Source organism: Coptis chinensis, chromosome 2, assembly GCF_015680905.1.
Source record: "Coptis chinensis isolate HL-2020 chromosome 2, ASM1568090v1, whole genome shotgun sequence".
NCBI classification, from domain to species: Eukaryota; Viridiplantae; Streptophyta; class Magnoliopsida; order Ranunculales; family Ranunculaceae; genus Coptis; species Coptis chinensis.
Window position 1 is genome coordinate 62,463,841 of NC_141457.1, and position 25,554 is coordinate 62,489,394.

The 25,554-nt window shown below is 36.4% G+C and overlaps 3 protein-coding genes across 6 annotated transcripts; 1 reads left to right on the forward strand and 2 right to left on the reverse strand.

The window, feature by feature from the left end:
• The first annotated feature begins 617 nt into the window (after nt 1–617).
• Nucleotides 618–6,146, forward strand: LOC147517040 (Transducin/WD40 repeat-like superfamily protein). Of its 3 annotated transcripts, none has more exons than XM_086589461.1 (4): nt 618–804; nt 3,198–3,527; nt 4,704–5,536; nt 5,640–5,870. In XM_086589461.1, the coding sequence occupies exons 2-3, from the start codon at nt 3,200–3,202 to the stop codon at nt 5,414–5,416; spliced, it is 1,041 nt and encodes a 346-aa protein (XP_086445587.1). In that variant the 5' UTR covers nt 618–804; nt 3,198–3,199; the 3' UTR covers nt 5,417–5,536; nt 5,640–5,870. The 3 variants fall into 3 exon arrangements, with proteins under 3 accessions (XP_086445587.1, XP_086445585.1, XP_086445586.1); XM_086589459.1 differs by lacking the exon at nt 5,640–5,870 and adding an exon at nt 5,877–6,146 and having other exon boundaries at nt 620–804; XM_086589460.1 differs by lacking the exons at nt 618–804; nt 5,640–5,870 and adding exons at nt 1,148–1,716; nt 5,877–6,146.
• A 9,483-nt stretch (nt 6,147–15,629) lies between these two features.
• Nucleotides 15,630–16,376, reverse strand: LOC147517041 (uncharacterized). The gene has a single exon (XM_086593455.1). It carries the CDS (start codon nt 16,374–16,376, stop codon nt 15,630–15,632), a length of 747 nt encoding a protein of 248 aa, XP_086449581.1.
• A 5,239-nt stretch (nt 16,377–21,615) lies between these two features.
• On the reverse strand, nt 21,616–25,554 carry LOC147517042 (flavonoid 3',5'-methyltransferase-like). 2 transcript variants are annotated; one of them, XM_086589462.1, is made up of 6 exons: nt 25,359–25,554; nt 25,045–25,130; nt 24,710–24,854; nt 23,672–23,803; nt 23,189–23,508; nt 21,616–22,186 (listed from the first exon to the last, which is right to left on the reverse strand). In XM_086589462.1, the coding sequence occupies exons 1-5, from the start codon at nt 25,410–25,412 to the stop codon at nt 23,215–23,217; spliced, it is 711 nt and encodes a 236-aa protein (XP_086445588.1). In that variant the 5' UTR covers nt 25,413–25,554; the 3' UTR covers nt 21,616–22,186; nt 23,189–23,214. The 2 variants fall into 2 exon arrangements, with proteins under 2 accessions (XP_086445588.1, XP_086445589.1); XM_086589463.1 differs by lacking the exon at nt 21,616–22,186 and adding an exon at nt 22,555–22,819.

Consider the following 25,554-nt stretch of genomic DNA (forward strand, 5'->3'; position numbering starts at 1 on the left):
ACTTCGGTTCACTCTACCGAACAAAAGGCAAACATTTCAGCCCAATATCATATATCGTTATGTCCACAACAATCGCTATTTGGGCCTCATTTCAAGTGTTATAACTTGGAACTTAATTGGCATTGGTTAATTGGTTTTGTTTCAAAAGCCCAAGTTTTTGTCATAAAACAAGGGCCATAACTTTGACAACCAGTAATCAAATAACATCCATAAATTAAAGCCAATGAAAAAAGGTTATGACTTATGAATGAACCTGGCAATCATACAAGAAGGAACGTCTATTAACAAATCTAAGATAATGGCTTTTCCTATAAAGTTGAATAGGACAAATATTGTGGTTCATGTTGCTGACCAACTTGGAGATAAATGCATATATGAATGACTGAAAGATGATGAAAAAAGGATCACACATTTATCAAATGGGACATGTTTTGCTGATCTTGATATGGCATGGGGCTCGGTTGGATTGAGACTTGGGAGGAGCTCGATTGCTCCCTAAAAACACTACTTGGAAAACAACCACTATCATCTCTTTCCAAGAGAACAAAAAGAAGGGAGACATAAAAACATGCAGAATTTATGCTCTTTAAAAAGGCATTGTATTCACCACACACATGCATAGACAAAACCTGACAGTTGACACTGAACTAAAACCAGTGACTAATTAGAGATGGTACCTAGTTTGGGCTTGGGTTTCAATCTCAAGCCCAATTTGAGCACTCCCAGTTTGACTGAAAAGTATAAAACCAATGGTTTTAGACTTCTTCACTCGTGCAAGAAAAACAACTTCTAACTGAAATAACGGTAACCACTTTTACTGAGCTTTTAGTTATTTTTCCATTCCTTTCCTGCCTTTTTTTTTTTAAGATATTGTTTTGCTTGATATGGTTAAACTCACATTTTCTTTGATGAATTTGATCATAGTATATACTTATTTGTGGATTGGATTTTATTGGATTTTATTGAATTTTTAGATTTATACATAAAATTTTCATTGAAAAATGGTACTAGTTTATATACTCATTACTCATTTGTTGTATTAAGTATATAAAATGGAAAACGGTATTAATTGTTACCTGTTATATATGACGATTTGAGTAATGGGTATCAGAAAACGTGGAGAAGAGTAAAGGGACTAATGGGGTTTTGTTAGTTTCGAAAGCCTAGGAAAATAGTTTGGGGGTTGTTGAAGGAAGAGAGTGAGGTGAGTGAAGGGGTTTTAGTTAGAGATGTTTAATATGCTTGTCAAGGGATTGATGGGAAATGTGTTAATTTGATAAGAGTAGATGGTTATGTTGTGTTGGATTCGATTAAAGTGCCTAGCGCAACTAGGGTTATGGTTTGGAAGTTATGTGACTTAGGTTGGTTGTTTAAGAAAGTGAAAGGGTATGTTTCTGAGAGTATGGATAATTTTCCAGCTGCAGATGCTGGGACAGTTGGACAAGCGTTTTGTGCTGCGTTGCAAGATGAGCTTTTGGAGTATTATAAGTTGTTGGCAGTACTTGAAGCTCAGTTGATGAATCCTATTCCGATGGTTTTGGAGGTGGTGAGTTCAGGGAATTATCTTTCGTTGAGGAGGTTGTCGGTTTGGTTTGCCGAGCCGACGGTTAAGATGAGATTGATGCTTGTTTTGGTTGATAGTTGTAGAGTTTTGAAAGGTGGTGCAATTCATCATCATGCTCAGCATGGGGATCCTTTGGTGCAGGAGTTTATGAGGTGGCTCCTTCGCCGAGTCTGCTCTCCACTTTTTGAAATGGTTTTTTGTGTTGGGTTTTGTAATTTTTTTTTGTTTTTTTTTTAAACTACACTGACACTTGAAAGAATGATATATGGCATACAGGGTTTATACTTTGAGATCTATACCTATACTAGTGATGCATGGACATTCATGAATATCATGGATTGATTGTTTCTGTTTGCTCCCCTCTTTGAGGTTCAGTTCTCACTAATGTACTTCATGTCATGGTCAGAAATTTCAGTTCTATAATGGAGTAACTCATGAAAGCTGTAGAATAGTATTATATATAGGTGAGAATGATAAAGGGTTCAGGTTACACTAATGCCTTAGAGAGCATGGATAATTCTGTATGGGTAAGTGACTATTAAATTTGAAGAAGATGATGGGAAATCTCAGTGAATACTGCAACTTATACGTTTAGCCAAGGAAAATAAGTGCTTAAAAGTGTGTAAGAATTTTCGAATTAAACGAAAATGCACACATATGTCAAATGATAGATGCACTTTAGTGTCCTCTATTTTATAGAGGCTCTATACCATCCTTTTCAGAAAATTGTAATCAGGGATGCTAAATGTGATACCATACTACATTTTTTTTTGTCCTTCTGGATACCATGTCTGTATATGATCCTCAACTCTACTCTATCCCAGTATAAGGCTTGTTCTCACCGCACCAATGTTCTTCTCGAAAGTCAACTGGATGTGATTCTCTTTGCTCTTTATGATATGCAGACTTGATATTCTGAGCTTTTGAATTTAATGCTTACTTAGTTATGTGATTGCATTTGACGAATAGGATGAGCTGCACCTCCATATACTTGAATAGTACCCTATAACAACATCAGTAAATTATTGGAATCGTAGATGAATATTTGCATAAATCTACCCTCAACGACTTCGATGGAAAGTTTTTTCCATAATAGTTATGGCAATGCCCTGCCTATGTAAAAAAACAATTTCTCATTAGGTTCTTGAAGGTGCTAAAATTTTCCCATATCCTCGCTGTACATGTTCCTGTTTTGTATTAACTTGAATAGTTTTGTATTTTCCCATACCCTTTAACTTCATATATTTTTTTCTTTACCTGCTCCGCTCATGCCCATTGCTATGCAGTTATTCTAGTAAGAACTGGTTGCAGTCATGTTGCGGCTGAAGTTAGGCTGCGTGGGCATATAGTATAGACACACCACATATAAAAATGAAGTGTATTCATTTCTAACCATGGGGGTTATGTAAACTTATCCTTACGTACAAACTCAAAATTTACCAAGCAGCACCCTTATAAATCGACGTGGCACATCTTCTTTCCAGGAGTAATTAGTTTTTGAATTTTTTTTTTTTAAAAAAAATCAAGGGAATTTGAACAGAAACAGCAAATGCTTGCTTAGACTCATAAAGAGGCAAATGAGAATGTATTTAATAAGGTTCCTGATTTGTAATCGTTGCTTGGTGTTATATAGGTATGGATGTTGCAAATTGCTATCTGTATGGCAATGTTGATGCAGTAGAGTTTTGCCCACATGACTCATTCCACCATGTTCTAGCTGCTTCTACATACACATTACAAGAAGGTGATCATCCTAATCGTTCTGGAAGCATATCACTTTTTGCTGTTGATGCTGATCAGGGCAAACTCGACTTGTTTCATCATGTGGAGACTGTTGGTATTTTTGATATAAAATGGAATCCTATTGGAGCTAATGTTGTTCCACTACTCGCTCAAGCTGATGCTGATGGCTACCTGAGAGTAAACAGTTTAGGATGTACTTTGGATAAACAACAAAATGGAGGTAATATATAGATTCAGCATCCCTTATCACATAATTTCTTTACTCCAGAATGCTTACCTTGGATTGAACTTTAGTTAAAGGTAAATTAGATGCGAAAGGCCAACGAAATTTCCACAAGCTCTTTTCTATTTTCTTTATTGTTGTGATACTGAGAGCTATATCAACAGAATATACGGTTTGATTTTTTTATTTCTATTATTTTTTTTTGCCTCAGTTATATGTAGAGTTTCTGTTAGTTTACTTCTGTTTCATATGGTGATGGGTTTTGAAGGTGGAAGCAACTTTTGAATCACCACAATGATGAAATTAGGGCTGATTTAAGCCCTGATTTTCTAGGGGGGGAAGGGGATTTGGGATAAACTCTAAAATCAACACACTTTAAATCAGAACAGAATCTGTTCTTATAAAAATATTCTCAATGCGTTGGGCAATATGCCTAATTTTACGCAAGAAATTCCTTGGGACACAAGGATTCCAATTTGGGAAGCAAAACTGTTAAATAACTGCTAAAAATAGCAATTAACAAAAATAAACTAGTACTCTAATCATGTATTTCATCATCTAGTCACAGAGTACGTGCAAAAGGTGGGTGCGGAGCTTAGCTGTGCACACACGCCTACTTCTGCAACATGTTCATCTCCTCCATTGTAACCCGTTCCTCCCTTGTTGGCGTATGCATATGCATTTACTGTCAAGTATAATTTTGATATTAAGTATTTTGATTTAGACATTAGTACTATAGTAGAAGTACGCATGTGACAAACATAAACCCGTAAAATGGTTTGATATTCCTCCTTATAGTTGTAACCTGAAGGTTGCGAAAACTATAATCTATCGAGGCCATCTTTAATCACCTTAAAAGCAATTGATTCCGCTCCATATTTTTCTTAAGTGTTAGCTGATACAATAAGAATTATATCCTGCACCAACAAATGGAATAGTGATGCTTATATTTTCAAATATATTAAAATTTAAGAATTTAGTGTTTGTGCTTTGACATTATCTTTATCTGGAAAAATAAATGGAGTTCACAAATCCTTGTCTAACCAAATCCTTCCAGATAACACATGTTAGCAAGAAAAACTCCAGCTTTTATATTTCATGAAGTCAATACATTTTTAATTCAGAGAGCTCTGATTCTTTGTACTCACATTTTGCATTTTGTATGATGCGCAGGGGACCTGTTGACAGAAATTGCTGGAGAAAAAGTCAGCTCTTCCATGTGTCTGTGCCTGGACTGGAACCCATCAGCTACATCCATATCAGTAGGGCTTTCGGATGGCTCCGCCTCTATAATTACTGTTAGAGAGGCCCAGCTGAAAGTACAGCAAACCTGGGTAGCACATGACTTTGAGGTCTGGGCGACTTCCTTTGATACCCACCAACCCCATCTGGTGTACACTGGATCAGATGATTGTAGATTCAGTTGTTGGGATTTGCGGGAGAGTCTTTCAAGTTTGGCCTTTCAAAACAAAAAGACTCATAAGATGGGTATTTGCTGCATTGCAAAGAGTCCTGCAGATCATAATACGCTACTTACTGGAAGCTATGATGAGTACCTAAGGGTTTGGGATGTTAGATCTATCTCTAAGCCCATAAATGAGAGTTCAATATGCTTAGGAGGAGGAGTGTGGAGAATCAAGCACCACCCTTCAATTCCAGGCCTGATATTGGCAGCCTGTATGCACAATGGATTTGCAGTTGTGAGCACTAAAAATGATAATGTTCTATTGATGGAGACTTATGGTAAGCACAACTCTTTGGCGTATGGAGCAGATTGGCAAAGAGGTGAAAGAGAAAGGTCTGTAGTGGCTACTTGCTCATTTTATGACCGGCTTCTTAGAGTGTGGATGCCAGAGACTGGTCGTGACATCAGTCCTGAAGGTTGATACAAGCCTTAGTAACCAGTGTTATGTATTGCCTGGCGCCTCTGATGAAATACTTGGTGAGGTTTATGGTTCTAGTATTCTGAACTTGGATCCAATTTCATGGAAGCTTTGTTTTGCTAGGTATGTCACTTTTGCGCCACTTATACTGCTACTTCTGTTTTATATGAATGCATTCCGAGAAAAAAATAGATGAATAAATAACACAGCCCTTTTACTCATTTAGAATTAAATGGTCGATCACAGCCTCGGCTACATAGAATCCGAGTTAATACTTCCAGGACAAAGCATTGGTGGAAAAATATGATTTTCTATTTTGGAGCCCATAATAAGACAGCTCATTGGACATGCTAGCTAGTGTGATTCCACATACAATGTCGCCCATAGTGTGAATTTGTATTTGAGGCCATAAATCGTGCCAACTGTTTATAATGATTCTCTTTTATTCTTTTTATTTTGATAGGAGAAGGTCACCTGAGCTAATTTGTAAGTTTCATAAGTGGTTGAAGTAACTGTTTCCCGGTTCGATGAGCTCTTACATCCTCTCATGTGGTTGTTTGGGGAATAGATGGTTTTCAGAAAATTGTAAAAGAAATTGATTACTTTGTTGAATCTTTTCTTGTACTATCGTAGAAGTTTATATAAGGTGTGAGGCAGTAAAAGGTATGACCATGAATTCTTCATGTAGTTGAGCTAAATTCAGTCCAGAGTACCCAACTTTTACTTTGTTTCCCCCCACTGCTGATCAATTAAATTTATTAAACCCATATTACATTTACTTTTTTATTTTTTATTAGTAAGCCTGTTTTTAAATGAGATCAGTAACTCTTTGATACTGGCGGGGTTCGAGCCCCAGACCTCTGATATCATCACCCAAAGGTTTTACCGACTTTGCCAGTCAGCACCTGCAAAAAAACATTCTCATCAAAGTTAAAGTTCGTAAAAGGAAACTCTTACAATTTATTCAACGAGTCTAAAAACTTTTGATAGACTCCCTAATGGAAGAGAAAAGAGAAAACTTCTGTGTCCATAATAAAGCTAAGGAGATGGATCAATTGTGTAGTAGGGAGACATAGGAGGCTTAGGTTTATTGTTTCTGTTTACGGGTCCAAACTTTATATTCAATCTTGAGGAGCAATTGGTTGATAATTTTTTTTTTGCGGTGTCATAAGGTTCCCATTGTGTATCAGTGACACAGTGTCTAGTGTCTGTAGATGGGTTTGATGTTTTATTCCTTGGAATTTAGCAGTGCTTACTAACTAAGAGGTTGGGTTCAGGTTTCTCTGTAAGGAGCTATGTTGAGTTCCTAATATTTCTGTTTGCAAATATGAAGTAATTTAAGAATAATATGAAATGTAAAGATCATCAGCAGGATTTCATTTCCTATAGTTGATGAAATCATTTTTGCCCTTTCTCAAATTTGAAAGAAAAGCATCTAGCTGTGGATTTTCTCTTTGAAGATTTTAAAGGACAAAGAAAGGGCAAGGAACTCTGTCGAATTCTTCAATTTGTTGTATGAAAGTTTGGAATGCTTCGGCAATAGAAACTTTGAAGATTAATTGAGCTTCATTCCTTGAGTAGAGAAAATCATTTGGTGTAGTTGTTTATCATGCGAATTTGTAAACGTTACTCTGAGACATTCTGAACTAGCAGGGGAATTCAAGGACTTGGTAGGTATTCTCAAAAACTTTGCCTTTTGAAATGGAAGCAAAGTCTTAACTGGATTTATCGCCTCCGCTAGGATTTTAGTTGTGTAACTAACTTCTGCAAATTTACAGGGTAAAGAAGCACAGTATCACTATTCCAATTTTTTGAACTATAAGTTTAGCTGAGGATATGCAGTTTGACGGTTTTGAAAGAGAGAGAAGGCTAGTGACGTTGCAAATTGTAATAGTAGAGGGAACAAAATGTAGCTTTAGTTGAACGTTAAGAACGAGTATTTGTTATCCAAGAGTTCATGTGATTGGGAAGATTACAAACCACCGAAATAAGAATAGTTAAAAGATTAACTTTTGCTAGAAGCATACTGCCGTTAAGAGAAACAAGGTTTCTTATTGTTTGTAAGAAGTCTCTGACAGTCACTTATTTGTTTTTTTGACAGCATTAAGCGCCTCTATTTCTGGGATTACAACTACATCTCAGGAGGGTTGTAGGTTGATCTAGAGTTTCCTTCTTATCCCAATTAGTGCAAGTCGCACATCTTTAAGAGAAAACTGGAGGTTAGCTAAAAGTAGCATTTGTTGTCACAATATTGGAGTAGCTGTTGAGAGTAGCGCATGCTCATAATTTGTTTGCAGAAAGTGTTTTTTCGAAATATTTAGAGGGTTAATGCAAATCCACACCGGTTACATTGAAGGACCCTAGTCTGATGACTTACATTACCCGAAGGCCACACTGGTTACATTGAAGGACTCTAATTTGATGACTTACATTACCCGAATGCTCATCAACCCCGAAGGAAAACCAACACTTGGTGGGATTCGAACTTGCAACTTCTCCCAAGAGGAAAGGGGTACACAACCAATTGAGGTAGAAACTCTTGTGTAATTATTAGACAATAACACATGATAAATCGTTATTTGCACGTTCGTATTAATTCATACGACATTTAACGCACGAACCATATGATTTTGACACGTACAAATACACAACCTATTTTTTTACCTTACTCTCTCTTTGATTGTTGTGTAGCTTGGAGCAAAGATGTCTTTCCCACCTCTAGACTCTTGTGGAATCAAAAGCAAACATAAAATTAAAACTTTGGAGTTTGAATTGGATTGATGAGAAAAAGGATTTGGTTTTTTTTCTTAAACTTTAAAACATGACTAGCTTTCGAACCCATTTTACGAACGGGTGTCGTTATATTAAATTATTGTAAAAAATATTAGTAACTATGCATAGCTATAAGATATGAAAATTATACTAATCAGTCATTCAAATTTCTTGCACCACTCTCTATAAAAAAAAAAAAAAGAAGTATCAAACCTTGATAAAACTCATCGACTTCTTTTTGTTGTTAGATTTAATAATAGAAGTTTGATTGAAGTTTTGTGAGAATTCTCAATGTGACGAAGATAATATTGAAGCTACTTGAATAGCATGACATTCTTAATCAATAATCATAATAACAAAATTATGATAAACACTATTTAAAATGCAAAACTATAATTGTCGAGACATTTATTCCCCTTACATATAATACAAACATGTTTTAGGGTTATTAGTTCAATGCATTTGCATCAAGTTTATGATTTTCCATTAATTATTCTTTGAGGTTAGTTCAATGTAGTACATTGCATTCGGTTTCAATTTCTCATTAATTATTCTTTGAGGTTAGTTCAATGCAGTTGCATCAAGTTTCCGATTTCCCGTTAATTATTATTTGAGGTTAGTTCAGTGCAATTGCATCCACTTTATAATTTTCCGTTAGTTATCCATTAAGATTAATTCAGTACAGTTGCATCCAGTTTTTGATGTTTCGTTAATTAGTTTTTGAGATTAGTTCAATGCATTTGCATCCAGGTTCCAATCTCCCGTTAATTACTCTTTGAGATTAGTTCAATACATCTGCATCCAGTTTCTGATTTTCCATTATTTATATTTTGAGGTTAGTTGAATGCAGTTGTATCCAATTTCCAATTCCTGTTATTTAATTTTTGAGGTTAGTTCAATGCAGTTGCATCCAGCTTCCGATTTCTCGTTAATTATTATTTGTGGTTAGTTCAATACATTTGCATTCAAATTTCAATTTCATGTTAATTGTTCTTTGAGATAAGTTCAATGCATTTGCATTCAGTTTTTTATTTCCGATTAATTATTCTGTGAGATCAGTTTAATGCATTTGCATCCAGTTTCCAGTTTTCGATTTCTCGTTTATTATTTGATAAGATTGCATTTGTATCTAGTTCCCGATTTTCAGTTAATTATTATTTGAGATTAGTTCAATGAATTTGCATCCAGTTTCCGATTTTCCGTTAATTATTTCTTGAAGTTAGTTCAATGCATTTGCATCCAATTTATTATTTATGCTTTGAGGTTAGTTCGATGCAATTACATCCGGTTTCTGATTTCCCGTTAACTATTATTTGAGGTTATTTCAATGCATATTTGCATTTAGTTTTTGATTTCCCACCAATTATTCTATGAGGTTAGTTCAATGCAGTTACATTCAGTTTTTTATTTTATGTTAATTATTTTTTGAGTTTAATTCAATACATTTGCATCCAGTTTTTTGTTTCCCATTAATTATTATTTGAAGTTTGTTTAATATATTTGCATACCGTTTAAGATTTCCCAGTAAATATTTTTCAAGGATTTGCATCCAATTTCTAATTTTCCGTTAGTTATTCTCTGACGTTAGTTTAATGCAATTGCATCCAGTTTTCGATTTCTAGTTAATTACTTTTTGAGTTTAGTTTATTGCATTTGCATAAAATTTTCGATTTCCCGTTAATTACTCTTTTAGCTTAGTTATGTATTTGAATCTAGTTTTCGATTCCTTTTAAGTATCCATTGTGGTGTGTAATACAAACTTCTATTGATCCATATGTAGTTATGTAGTGTCTTTACAAACATGACATAAAAAATAAATTATGTTTGATTTACTATATTGGATCATCAAAGATTATCCAGTTCTCAATTTTTCGTTAATTATTCTTTAAATTATGCATGACTTACTATGTGAAATCTGCAAAGATTATCTACAAACGGGTGTTGTTATATTAATTAATCTAAAAAATATTTGCAAATATGCAGAACTATTATATATTAATATTATATTGATCACTCATCCAAATTTCTTATAATGTGAAAACCTCACTCTCTATTAAAAAAACAACTCACATTTGATAAAACCCTTCAACTTCATTTGGTTGTTTAATAATAGAAGTTTGATTTAAGTTTTGTGAGATTGCCTAATAAGGCAAAGTTCGTATATATTGAAGCTACTTGAATAGCAAGGACTTACCAATCATACAGAAAGAGATAAGATAAACACAATTTTAAATGCAAAACACAACATATAATCCAACTATATTTTGAGGTTAGTTCAATGCATTTGCATCAAGTTTCTGATTTTTCGTTATTTATATTTTGAGGTTAGTTCAATGCAGTTGAATCCAATTTTCGATTCCCGCTATTTTTTTTAGGTTAGTACGTTCAATGCGGTTGCATCTAGTTTCCGATTTTCATTAATTATTATTTGTGGTTAGTTCAATACATTTGCATCCAATTTTCAATTTCATGTTATTTGTTCTTTGAGATAAGTTCAACGCATTTGCATCCAGTTTCTGATTTCCAATTAATTATTCTGTGAGATTAGTTTAATGCATTTGCATACAGTTTTCGATTTCTCGTTTATTATTTGATAAGGTTGCATTTGCATCTAGTTTCCGATTTTCTGTTAATTATTGTTTGAGATTAATTCAATGAATTTGCATCCAATTTCCAATTTCCCGTTAAGTATTTCTTGAGGTTAGTTCAATGCATTTGCATCAAGTTTATTTTTTAAGATTAGTTCAGTGCAATTGCATTCGATTTCTGATTTCCCATTAATTATTCTTAAGATTAGTTCCACGCATTTGTATCATGTTTTCAATTTATAATTTTTTTTTTTAGGTTAGTTCAATGCAGCTGCATCCATTTTTCGATTTTCCGTTAATTTAATATTTGAGGGTTAGTTCAATGCATTTGCATCCAGTTTCTGATTTCCCAACAATTATTTTTTTATATTAGTTTGATGTATTTGCTTCCAAGTTTTGATTTCCCGTTAATTATTCTTTGAGGTTAGTTTAATGCAGTTATATCCATATTCCGATTTTCTATTAATTATTTTTTAAGATTAGTTTAATGCTTGCATTTACATCCAGTTTCCGATTTCTCGTTAAATATTATCTGAGGTTAGTTCGATGCATTTGCATCCAGTTTTCGGTTCCCTATTAATTGTTCTTTGACGTTACTTTCATTCAGTATTATATATGTTTTAAAATATTTGTCATTATTGCTTTGCCGTTATTTTATTTTTCATTTTCTATTATATATTTTGTGATGTTATTTTTTGTATAATTTAATTTTCCACATGTAATTTGTTTTGGTTTGGTTATAGTGAGTGCTTTATATATATATATATATATAAATTTATAAATTTAATTGGAATATGTCATAATTATTGTGATTTTTGGAATTCTTAACTATGAATAAATGTTTAAATCTCATTGTGGATGGCGCATCAAATCGAAATGGTTTTAGGAAAATCGTTTTCGGTGGAAACTATTGTTTTTAGCAATTTAGTTTTTTGTCTCATATTTTTTTTCGTAATTAGCTATATTGTTTAGGAAAAGTTAGAGACTCTGTGAAACTTTAGATGAGATTATTTTTTTCGTAATTAGTTATAGTGTTTAGGAAAAGTTAGAGACTTTCTGAAACTTTAGATGGGATTGTTTTCTTATTTATATTCTACTTTTTTATAAGTAGTAATAGAGTTTAGAAAAAACTGGATTCCCTACGAGTGTTCAAAAAAATAGATTGGTGAGGGTATAACTATAATATATATCTAAGGATAAAGATAAATATTTGTTTTCTATTTTATCTCCTATTTTTTTCTTAATTAGCCATGACACGTAGACACTTTAGAAACGCTTCCTCAATTGAAGAGGGTAGAGCTATAATATATATATAAAGATTGAAGATTTAAACTTAAACTTAAAACAAGATTGAAGACTTAAATTAAAAAAGCAAGAAAGATTGAAGATTGAAAGAACTAAAAATGATTTTTAGTCAAGAACATGAAGAACAAGAAAAATGGAGGTTACGCCTCCATTTTCTAAACTTAATTTCCTACTCCTAACTAAAACTACTCTAACTAATTTCTAAAACTAACAATTAATGAATTGCAAATTCCATTTTTCAAATAAGAGCACCACCCTCCATTTTTATAGTTGAAATGTGATGAAATAGGTGGTCTACATTATTTCTCACCTACTATAATCTAAAGTTACAATAATCTTACCTATTACAATCTAAAAGTTACAATCTAATTTTACATGCTATAATATCAAAGTCACTGTTCATGCCTTATTTGGGATATGAACAATCATTGTTTATACCTTAAACATAATATATTAGTATAGTAGAAACACTGGCCTATTGGAGTATGAACAATCATGTCACTGTTCATATAAACAATTATTGTTCATATCTATTTGGGGTATGAACAATCACTGTTCATAAGTTCATATCTCAACATAATGTATGATCAGTAATAACACATATTAGAGTATGAACAATCATTATTCATACATATTTGGGATATTTCACTCGAAAATTGATTTTTTGGGTTATTTTCACCCAAAAATTGTCTTTGAGAGTGATTACAAAACAATACTGGTTTTGAGAGTGATTTTCACCCGAAAATAGGCTTTGGGACCAATTTCTTGTTTTAGGATTGAGAGTATTAGGCCACTGATCTAAGCGTTGTCAAGACTCAAGTGTCCTTCCACCCATTGTGGCACTCATACTATCAGTCAATAAAAACTATCCCCTTCATTTCAATCAGCCAAGCCCTATCTTTCATAGTGTTTTTCAATCGCTTGACATTTTTCTCCGAAATTCCCAACTCAAAAATGACAAGCAGTCAAGCACACAGCACATACTTATTACTCGTTAGCGCCATTGCCAATTAATTGATCCAACAATCCGTACTTTGGACTATGGAAATATAAAGTAACACTAATTAAGAAGGATGTATTTGTAAAATCTGCTTTTAAGGTTGTAACTAAGCCCAATAATGCCCCAAAGGCAAAGACTTATAAGTGTTTGATAAATTGTTCTTTTTCAGAATGATCAACTTGATAATATTCCAGGGCATCACATCATTAATTCTATCTTAGGAGAGATATATATATTCCTGCAGTAGAGCTTCGCTTTTGAGGATGTTCTTCGAGTGATCTCCTTTGTCCATGGTCTTCAGCTCAACTGCAGATCAAGAACGTCTAAAAAAATAAGAACTAACGTCTAATTTCTAGTAGTTGCGACTCGTGACCTGTCACATTCGGCACTAATGCCATGCCCACAAGGCTTTTGTGGTTCCACACTCTCATTTCTAGGGTGTAGCATCATTGTTGTGACCTATCTTTCTTTTCTCCTCTCCGGTTCTATTTATAATCCCTCACCTTTCTCTTAGGCCCTCCACCTGTCCTTCCATCTCTCGGTCCATCGATTGCTGCGTGGAGGGTTCCCGTACGACCCTAGGGTTTTCCCCTTGCTCCTGCTAGGCACGTGTCCCGATGGTACAACTCCAGGTCAGCTATCCCTTCAAGTCGCGACTTTCCACTGTCAGTTCTCAGCCTTTATGCTCGACTCCTATGTTCGCGGCCCTTCTAGAATGCCTCCCACCCCACCGTATGTCCTCTTTCTGGATCCATCATCCGCCGCACCACCGGCCATCATAAATTGGATCGCTACCAATTCATCGCACGGCAAACCCTCCATTTGCCTAGCACACTACCAAATTCGAGTCCGAATACACTGTCAGCTCTTTTATCCCCACATCCTCTGCCATTCTCATACCTGCTATTACCGCCTCATACTCTGCCTCATTATTAGATGCCGCGAACCCTAACTTCATGGTTAACTCTATTTTGTTGTTCTCCGGTGTGGCCAATACCACTCCTATCCCACTGCAAGCGTCTGTGGCTGACCCGTCAGCGAATACTCTCCACCCATTTCTCCGATCCCAGGGGTCCAACCAGTCCTGCTTAATGATTTTCTCCGACTCCATGATCATCTCTTCTCCCTAGGTGGGATCCTCCGCTAGAAACTCTGCTAAGAATTCTACCACCACCTGCGCCTTCTCCGCTGTCCTGATCTGATATTGTATCTCGTAAGAACTCAACATTACTGCCCATTTCAGCATCCTCCCAGATTTTTCTGCTTTCAATGCTTGTTTTAAAGGCAGATTTGTCACCACCACTACTGAGTGTGCTTCAAAGTATGGTTTCAACTTCAAGGCAGAGAACACCAATGCCAAGGCATACTTTTCAACTCTGCTATATTGGGTCTCGGCATCCAGCAATGTTTTACTTTGAAAGTACACCGGCTTTTCTAACTTACCCACAATTCTTACTAGCACTGAGCTAATTGCATGTATAGTTTTTCTCCATGTTCTGGCCGCGACAGCATAGGGGCCTTACCTAGATAACTCTTCAACTCCTGGAACGCCTCCTCGCATTCCGCGGTCCATTCAAAATCCGGAGTGTTTCTCAGCAACCGATACAACGGCCTACACTTGTCCGACAACTTTGAGATGAACCTATTCAAAGCCGCGACCCTTCCCGCAAGTCTCTGCACCTCTTTGACGTCCTGAGGTGACGGCATCTCCACTAAGGCTCTTATCTGCTCGGGATTGGCCTCTATTCCCCGGTAAGTAACTATGTACCCTAGAAACTTTCCCGTAGTAACGCCGAACGTACACTTCTCTGGATTAAGCTTTAAATTGTACGACCGCAGTATATTGAACGTCTATTTCAAACCCTCTAAATGTTCTTCCTCTGACATAATCTTCTCCACCATGTCGTCTATGTAAATCTCAATCCCCTTTCAAATCTTGTTTTCAAACATTTTCTCCTCTAGCCGCTGAAATGTAGTCCCGGCGTTCTTCAATCCAAACGGCATTCTCGTATAGCAATATGTACGACGCTTACCCCACGGCGTCAGTCTTCTCCCCGATCGGCCCGTACATGGCGACCTGGTTATATCCCATTGATGCGTCCATGAAAGAAAATATTTTAAACCCTGCGGTTCTATCCACCAGCTCGTCTACTCTCGGCATGGGGTAGCTGTCTTTAGGACATTCTAAATTCACGTCAGTGAAGTCAACACACATATGTACCTTGCCATTCTTCTTAGGCACCACAACCACATTTGACAACCAGTTCGTAAACGACACCTCTCGTATTATACCTGCCCCCTTCAACCTCGCGAATTCCTTCGGCGTACTTTGGTCTAATCGGGTGACCTCCTCAATCGTCCACGCAAACACATCTTTATTAGCAGACAAAAACTGTACTAACTTAACCTTCCATTCCTCAGACAAACTGGAACCTACTAATGTGAACTTCTCCTCGTCGCCTTCCCCTAAATTCACTACTTCTATCTCATCCAAGGTCTTCGGTCCCTCTATTGACTCCGCCGACCCCTCCCCGACGGTGCACTGTAATTGCTATGCTTGCCTCTTCCTGGAACGCGAAGTCTCTTCCTCTGATCCGCGGATCAATCTCTTCACTGTACTCGGTATTTGTTTTTGGGTCATCACCGATTCCCCATGGACCTCATATACCCCGGTAGGAGTAGGGAATCGGATCACTTGGTAGTATGTAGAAGGGACCGCTTTCATCTCGTGAATCCACCTCCTTCCCAAGATGGCGTTGTATTGCGAGTCGGCATCCACCACTTTGAACCTCGAGAACACTGTAACTGGTCCCGTGGTCACTGGGAGCAGAAGCTCCCCTAAAGGTTCCGTCATGCTTCCATTGAACCCATACAAATTTGTCAGTGAGGGCCTCAACTGCTTCCTTTCTATCTTCATTTCCTCCATTGTCCCTCTAAATAGTAAATCTACCGCACTGCCGTAGTCCACTAACACCCTCTTTACCATGTAATTTCCCATCGCCACTGTGATCACCAACGCATCCTCATGCGGGGAATCGATTGCCTGACCGTCCGCGTCGGTGAACATTATGCTTCTCCTTCCATTCGCGGACCAGGAGGTCGCCTGCGAATGTCCTGCTGATTTGTGGACCTGCTGTATGCTCGCCGCCCGCCGTATCCTATCTCGGTGTGCATTGTGGCTCAATATCTCTCCACTGAAGATTACGTTGATCGTCCCCAATATCCTCCCCTGGGTCGGTGCTTGCTCTACTTTTTCCTCTTCCGTTATAAACTCCTTCAACAACCCCTTTCCTATCATCCTCTGAGTCAACCATCTCAACGCGTAGCAGCCGTCCGTCTCATGGTTATGTATTTGATGATAGGCGCAATAGGGTCTGCCTTGTGCCTCCACTGGTTTAGTTCGCGGACCCTCATACCCCTGCAAATTCTGAATCAACGGTAGTATCTCGCTCAACGACTTGTTCAGCGGCACTTGTTCTACCTCGCGATAGGGATTTTTGTCTCGACTCTCCCTCCTAGCCTCTTCTCTGCTCCTCTCGGGTCGCGACGAATATCCTCGGTATCCGCTGCCTCTTTTGTCCGAGGACTCATATCGGTGGACGCCCTCGCCTTTTCCAAATGATATATCGCCTTCCCGGCCTTCTCACCTCCTTCTACATGGTGTCTTCGTACCTGATGTACTTCTCCACCCTCGGGTATAAATCCTGTAATGTTGCAATTTCATTCTTGGCTACTGACTCATGTACCCTCGTTCCCGGGAGCAATCCTCTCTCGAAAGCTATCACTGCCGTCCTTTCGTCCAGATTCTCCACTTTCAAGGTCTCTGCCTTGAACCTACACAAGAAGTCCCTCACCGATTCAGCGGACCTTTGTCTTACATTGAACAAGGTTGCGATGTCCACAACACGCTTCTTCTGGTGTATAAAATGGTCAATGAATGCCTGCTCCAACTCCTGAAAGCTATTAATACTCTTATAAGGTAATCTGTAATACCAGTCAGATGCTCCCCCTTTTAAGCTTGCCGGGAACATCATACATCTCAGCCCATCATACTGTGGCTCTGCCACAGTGGCATCTGCTGCCGGAAGTGATGAATATGGTCCGCGGGGTCTCCAGTCCCATCATACCTCTCAAACCTTGGCTGGTTGAATCTCTTCAGCACCTCTGACTTCCAGATCGCGTCCGCCAGTGGGTTGCGGTTCAACCCTGCCACCACTTGACTTGCCGCGCCTCCCATGCCCTTGGCCTGTTCCAGACTAGCTTTCAGATCGCTGGCAATCATTTCTCTGACTTGCTCCTTGGTGAGCCCCACCACCGTCTGCTCTTCCGCATCTGTCCCCCCTTCCTCCTCTTTATCTGCTCCCGACACCTCCCTTTCCGACTCCTCTATTGTCTTTCTCTCTCCTTAACCCCTCATTTTCTTCCTTCAACCTTGCTATCTCCTCATGCAACAACCTTGTTTCCTCCGCCTCTGACATTACTGTCTCTTCCCTATCTTGCTCTTCCCCTTCACTCCTTACTGACTCCACATCCATCTCAGTGACCGTCGCCTTTTTCGGTCGACCCACTCTTCTTTTTGTCGCCATCTCACTATTTTTCACTCTCGTTCCCCACAAACGGCGCCAAATGTTGTGACCTATCTTTCTCTCTTCCTCTCATGTTCTATTTATAATCCCTCACCTCTCTCTTAGGCCTTCCACCTGTCCCTCCATCTCTCGGTCCATCGATTGTCGAGTGGAGGGTTCCCGTACGACCCTAGGGTTTTCCCCTTGCTCCTGCTGGGCACGTGTCCCGATGGTACAACTCCAGGTCAGCTATCCATTCAAGTCGCGGCTTTCCACTATCGGTTCTCAGCCTTCATGCTCGACTCCTATGTCCGCGGCCCTTCTAGAATGCCTCCCACCCCACCGTATGTCCTCTTTCTGGATCCATCATCCGCCGAACCACCGGCCATCATAAATTGGGTTGCTACAATCATTTTTAGGGTATGGAGTTTGTTTTCTTTTTTAAAGCTTGATGTGATACGTATATCCAGCCAAATTTGTGGCCTTATCTAGCATTTAGCAGCTGCTAAAAATAAGTTGGCGGGTGAATTTTCTGCAGGTCGTGTGCTAAATTTCGATGGACTGTACAAATTGTGTCGTTTGTTGACATAAATTTCCAATTGAGTTTGCAAACTAATGGACTAACAACCACTTCAAAGTTTAAAACCAAATTGGTACAATTTGTGAAGAAGGGGTTTTGGGGTTTGTTGAAATGTATAGGTTGGGTGTTGAGTGTAATCAGTTTGCGTTTTCTAGTGTTCTTAAAGCGTGTGTTCTATTGTTAAGGACTTAAGGATAGAAAGACAGATTCATGGGGTTGTGGTGAATAGTGGGTATATTTCGGATGTGTTTGTTGCCAATACTTTGGTTGTTATGTATGCGAAATGTGGTGAGTTATTGGATTTGTGGAGATTTTTTGATGAGATTGTTGAGAGGAATGTTGTTTCGTGGAATGTGTTGTTTTCTAGTTATGTGCAGAATGAGCGTTGTGGAGAAGCTGTGTGTTTGTTTGGTGAAATGGTTGAGTGGAATTAATAATAATAATAAAAAGTTCGGTTTTGAGAGGTGGAATTCTTCACAGATTCATACTTTGCTTTTCATCATCAACTCTTTTCTATTTGTTTCTTGATCTCTTACATGTACGTAACTCTTTTTTTATTTCATTTTCATGATAATTTTTTTTAGTGTGATTGTATATGTGGAATTGAAGTTTTGTGATTTTGTTTTTGGTGAAACAATCGAGCAAACGGATAAACTAGTTGTTGCGGTTGTGGACAAGTGTTTGGAGTTTTCATTTTGTTTTTTGGAAAAATTGGATTTTGGTAGTGGTGATTTGAGTCTCAGGTATGCATCCACATTTCTCTTAGTAGGTTTACACATAAGGATGAGTGAATTATATATGGTTTAAAAGTAAGAATAGATAGTATTAGCACCTCTCACTTCCAATTTGCATATAAAGCCTTGGGGAGTTACCCCTCTCATTATAATACCACAAAAACATTTTTATCATAATATGTCTTTACCTGTAAAAAAAACAAAAATCTTGGGGGAATTTTCCAACTTAGAGTAAGAAACGTAGAGGGATCTTGCCATTTTCACTTTGGGATTAACAGATTATTCATGGGATTGCTCCTTTGGCTTGGGTTTGTCCTAGTTCGTGTTGTAAGCAAGAAAACAATTGCATAGGATTTGATGTAAGCTTTATAATGGTTGGTTTCTCTTTTGCGGGAGATCTTTGATTATGTTGCTTCTAATTTATAAAGATGTTAATGCAACATTCTCTAATATACAGTTCTAGAGATTAAGATGGACAGTTATTTCAAATGTGTGCCTATTATTTTTGCTGTGGTATCATTCAATCTAAAATAGTGAGAATTGGTATGTTTTCTGGGATTTCCTAGTGACTATTAGAGGGCCATGTAGTTATCAATGTGTACAAATTGTTATTTCTTCAAGCGCATTCTAGGATGTTATTTCTTTACCAATATAAGAGTTGGGTAATGATGGATCTTCCATTTGAGATGAGGTAAGAGGTGAATATATTGAGAGTTGAGAAGTAGAGAAAAGTTGAGTTGAGTTAAGAGTATAGATGTAGATGATTGGAGAATGAGAAGAGTGTAGTTGTATTTTAAGGTTGTGGATTTTGATAGTGTATATTAGTTAAGGACAATAGGGTGAAATATTGAATTTTTATTGAAATAATTGAGTGAAATATTGAATTTATATTGAAATAATTGGGTGAAATATTGAAATATCGAGATGTCTAACTCTCAACCCTAAACCATAAACCCTAAATTGGGAATATTGAGGAATCTCAAATTTTGATACTATTATAAATTAAAAATAATAATAATAATAATAAAATAGGTGTTAGATTAAATAATGAATATTAACTTCTAAATGTACTAGATGTTAGATACTAAATTCAAAATATAGTTAGAACTGTATTGGCTAAACCCTAAACATATGTACAGTTGCTACATACCAACTCTAAAAATATAAATAATAACCAAAATGTTTTATTATGGAATGGAAAATGGGTTTAAATTATATCATTTAATCAAACTTTAATTTGTTGGTAAAAATTTAGATGTTAAATCGATTCAAATAAAGTCTAGTTAGAAATGTACTGTTTCAAACCATAAACCCTAAACCCTAAACATAAGTAAAGTTGCTACTAATTCTGAAATAAAAAATTACAGTCCAAACGTTTTATTATAGATTGGAGAACGGGTTAATTTAAATAATTATATCGTCTAATCCAATTTTAATATATTGGTAAAAATTTAGATATTAGATTCAAAGTGTAGTTAGAACTGTATTAATTCAAACTCTAAACCCTAGACATAAGTATAGTTGCTACCAATTCCGAAATAAAAAATTATAACCTAAACGTTTTATTATAGATTGGAGAATGGGTTTAAATTATATCATATAATCCAATTTTAATTTGTTGGTAAAAATTTAGATGTTAGATTCAAAGTCTAGTTAGAATTGTATTTATTCAAACCCTAAACTCTAGAGACATGTACAATTACTACCAATTCGAAAATAAAAAACTATAACCTAAATGTTTTCTACTTGTTGGAACTAAGTTATCACCTAAAACAACTACAAATAAATTAAAATATGCTAATTATTAATCAAATTATTATCAAATAGATGATGAAACATTTAAATATTGGAATTTGACAACACAACAACAAGATACCGAATGGTTTAAGAATTTTCGGTGTCTATTTGTTGTATATTTACTTGGTAAATGGTAATCCAACGTTGTAATTTATAGTTATGTTTCAGTAACCCGTTACTGTGGTTTATGGTATTTTACGACAATGTGTTACCGTTCCTCAAAATAGCATATACATCAAGATTACACAAAATTTATTTTGAAATCTAAGATTCAAACTATCGTAATCCATTTAGTTTCAATGACATTAGACAATTTCAATTACATTAATCTCCAATTTCTTCCTTTTCATGTTCAATTGGTTCTTCTAGCATCATATAATCTTCAATTTATTCGACATTGAGATGTGGGTAGTTGTATTGCGATAAATCGCTCATTTTAGAGTTGGATAATTATACATACTCCATTTGAAAGTTAAAATGTAGAGGTATTGAGAGTTGAGAAGTAGAGAAAAATTGAATTGAATTAAGTTAAGTCAAAGAAAATTGAGTTGAATGTAGATAATTAGAAAAGGATAGTGTATTTTGATAGTGTATAGAGTTGGATAATGCAAATTGGTTAGTTAAAGACAATAGGAAATTACCACTATTTTTTATAGTGAGTGCTCTTAGAAATGGAGTGTATTTAAGATTACCCTTCCTTTATCATATGGCAACTCTTACTGCCTCGTCGAGATTTTCTTTTAGGTGGGAATGTGGGATAACCTCCACAAGTCCATTAACACCATGAATTATTGTTCCAATAGTTTTTTTTCGCCCTAAAGAAGCATATCTTGTTATCAGGAACAAGTTTGAGCAACAAAATCACAAAACAAGAAATATTAGATAAGCACTCCGGTGGCACATCAAATCACCTGTTTACAAAGTTGCAAGTAGCACTTCTAGCTTCACAATATTCAAACACAGTAATACATTCACCCAAAAGTTTCTTATAACTTATAATAACATTAACCAGATTTTCCTCTCTTCATCCAACCATATCTTTCTCTCTTTTATGCCTAACAACTGTTCTCTCTCTCTTTTAAATAGGATAAATGAGGTAAATATCAAAAAATAGATGGGCAAATAACAAATGACCAAGTAACCAAGAGATACATTAAAAAAATAATAAAATACTATTGCCCCACTGTATATAAGAGGCGTAATCTTTAAAGTATTTTAGATTAACCAGATTCTTAAGGCCGTCAGCGAGGAGCCACTTCATTTATTCAAGTATCCAATTTATGTAACTGCGGTACCATGATGTTGTTAAAGCCGACCAACACTGTTGCACAAATTCCATTAAGTATGCACACAGCTCCACCACGACCATGGTCCTGCACTTAGTACTTTTAGCAAAGCCGCCCTTCTTGATCTCTATAAATAGCTCCCGTACCTGCAAAAAGGTGATTAGGGGACATAGCTCCATACAGTTATTTTTTATAAAGCCAGTTGACCAAGGTAAGTGGATTGGCTGCTTCAAACTCTTTCTCTAAATTAAAGGCATACCTGCGTGTAGAATTTAGAGTAATAGGGAACAATGGTTGTTTCTAAGCTTCTATATAGACTTGAGAATGTACATGAAATGAATTTTATCAGAGTTTTTGAGGTGAGAATGGCTAGATGAGATCCATTTGATCTTGTGGTTAAAGGAGCAGAGACTACCACCAGTTTTCTTAAAATCAGTCCAAATAGGCTTGATGATATTGCAAGATATGAGAGATGTTGCAGGTGCCGACTAGCAAAGTCGGTAAAATCTTTGGGTGATGATATCAGAGGTTTGGGGCTCGATTCCGCCAGCATAAAAGAGTTACTGATCTCATTTAAAACAGACTTGCCAATAAAAAATAAAAAAAAGATATGAGAGATGTTCAATAGACTCAGGCTCAAGACCACACAAGGTACAAAGAGGGGTAGATCAAGATAATGTTTCTAGCATACAGGATTCCTCGAATAGGCAGTCCATTATGTGCTATTCACCAAGCAAGGAATCTCAGATGCCATCTTTCAAGTACTTAGCTCTAAGAAGCTGAAAAAGAAGAAAGTTGTTATTGGTCAAGAGTCTCCAAGCTGCCTTAGATAAACAGGGAATATTGATGTCAGTAAAATTCATCAGACCCAGACCACAATCAACAATATAATTATAGTCACAAACTCAATTACGAGTGTATAAAAATTGTATAAATTTGGTGAAAAGGCAACCCTTCAAGGCTTCAACACAGTCCTTCACCCTCATAGATCTGAAGGCAGGGGCAGTGGCGGGCTGACCCGTATTAACATTTAAGATAAGGAAGTCGCTTCAAATCAGCTACATAATTTAACTTGAATTCCAGTCATTATATCTTTTGAAACATTTAGAATGTTGTAACCATAGTGAATTTGGTGCAGAAGTACTTACAGAGATATCTTCGGCGTTTACACATATTAATAGAGACGCCTGCAGAGGGCGAGACCATCTCCAATAGAAACGTGTGATAATTCAATACGCGGATCAGATGCCAAGTAGTTGTTAAGCTTCTTTGTAGGTTCTATCGATGCCTTGAGAAATTCTGGAATCTCATCACCTTCTTTGAGTGCAACTGATCCACTCCACAAAGTGTTATCATACCCAATGACTCCTCCCACCTTAACCAGTTTCAATAATTTTTCGTGATAGTTCAAATAATTTATCTTGTCCGCGTCTACAAAGGCAAAATCGAAGTTTGCTTCATTCTCACCCTTCCACAAAAGAATATTAAAACTTTGTCAAACAAACAACCGATCACAAATATTTTTTGCCTATGTGTGCAGTCATATTAAATACAGACAATAAGAAACACGATAAATAAATAAAAAAAATTATATAAAAAAAAAAATGACGATCACATAACCATTAGCTTACATTTATCAACATTTGGTCTAGAGCAGTTATGGCATCAGATTGGATAAACTTGATCTTGTGTTCTACACCAGCCTTTTTAATAGAAGGCAAACCAATTTCATAAGCTTCTCTGTTCATGTCTATTGCTATTATCTGCCAACAGAAAAGGGTTGTTAGAATAAACAAAATTGGCTCTATTGTTTTGCTTCACAATAAAATGAAGCAGATAAATACTACTCATACGGAGAAATCACATGTTGATCACAATCTTCCCAGTAAGTGTGAAAGTTGAAATTTTGGTTCTATAAATCATTTGCCAGGCGACGATGTTGCTCATTTTAATATATTACCCCCTCTTACAGACCATCTTTGTAGATTCACTTTGAGTATTAGATTTGCTATGTGTTTGTTTAGTCCAAAACTGCTTACAGCTCATGATCATGGATAGTTTTTAATTTCATCTTAGTAAGTGTACTTCCCTGAAATGTAGACCTTTTTCTGGCCTACACATAATATTATGATTTTCATGTACTTTGGTGTTTGGAAAGTTGCACACTTGCTCTTTACCTGCTGAAGACATGCCTTTCAATGTTTCATACACATGAACATTTGATGTGATTTGATTGGTGGAAGCTTCAATCAATTTACGCACACCATTAACATAACCCAAATCTCCAAACGGTAAACACATAAAGATAACCCTTTTATTTATAAACTCATAATCCAAAATAACCCAAGTGACTTACAAGGAGGCTCCCAACCTATATATAATAATATTACCTCCTTAAACCCGAGAAATCCTAAAACACTCTGGCTGAGCTTTTATTATATGGGCCCATTGCATTGAGCCAAATTTCATGCAAAATTTGATTAAAATTTTGGTTTTTGTGTGTACCAATATTTCCCTTAGAAACAAAATTTCTACAATCTAAGTGGTATTCTTAAGGTGAATATCAAAGGGTAACTCAACTCTTTCGATGCCTGACATACTTGTAAAAGGGCATATCTTTCCTGCTACTCGTTTTTATATTTTAACATGGAAGATTTGCGGTCACCAACCTTGCCGTCTTCAGGCAATGCAAGAGCAGTGGCTAGGAGTGAATAACCAGTAAAGACTCCAATTTCAATGGTCCTCTTAGCATTCATCAGCTTTAATAGCATTGACAGCAACTGGCCCTCATCACCAGGTACTTCCATTACGGCCCTGCAACAAGAATCAATCTTCAAAGTTACCATTTTTATTCCTCAACATTTTTGAGTATGCGAATAATTATTCCAAGTTTGTAATATATGATGCTGAATGAGGAACAAAAAATCGAACCAGAATCAATCATTTTGTACCCAGTATCAGACTCCTCTAATAAAATAATTGTGTGTAAATGTGAAACACTTACACCTCTCCATATCTCTCAACGGTGATATCTCTGATTTCCTTGAGCTGCTTGTGTTCTCTAGGGTACACACTCGTTTCTAAGATGTACTGCAAATCAACAAAGGAATATCCTAAATAACACAGATATAAAGTAACACTAATTAAGAAGGATGTATTTGTAAAATCTGCTTTTAAGGTTGTAACTAAGCCCAATAATGCCCCGAAGGCAAAGACTTATAAGTGTTTGATAAATTGTTCTTTTTCAGTATGATCAACTTGATAATATTCCACGGCATCACATCATTAATTCTATCTTAGGAGAGGAGAGATATATACCTGCAGTAGAGCTTCGCTTTTGAGGATGTTCTTCGAGTGATCTCCTTTGTCCATGCTCAACTAACCTTCAGCTCAACTGCAAATCAAGAACGACTCACAAACTATAAAGAACGAATGTGGCGTGGTGACTCCTGACCTGTCACATTCGGCACTATTGCCAAGCCACGCCACAAGGAGCCCAATAGAGGCATGACAC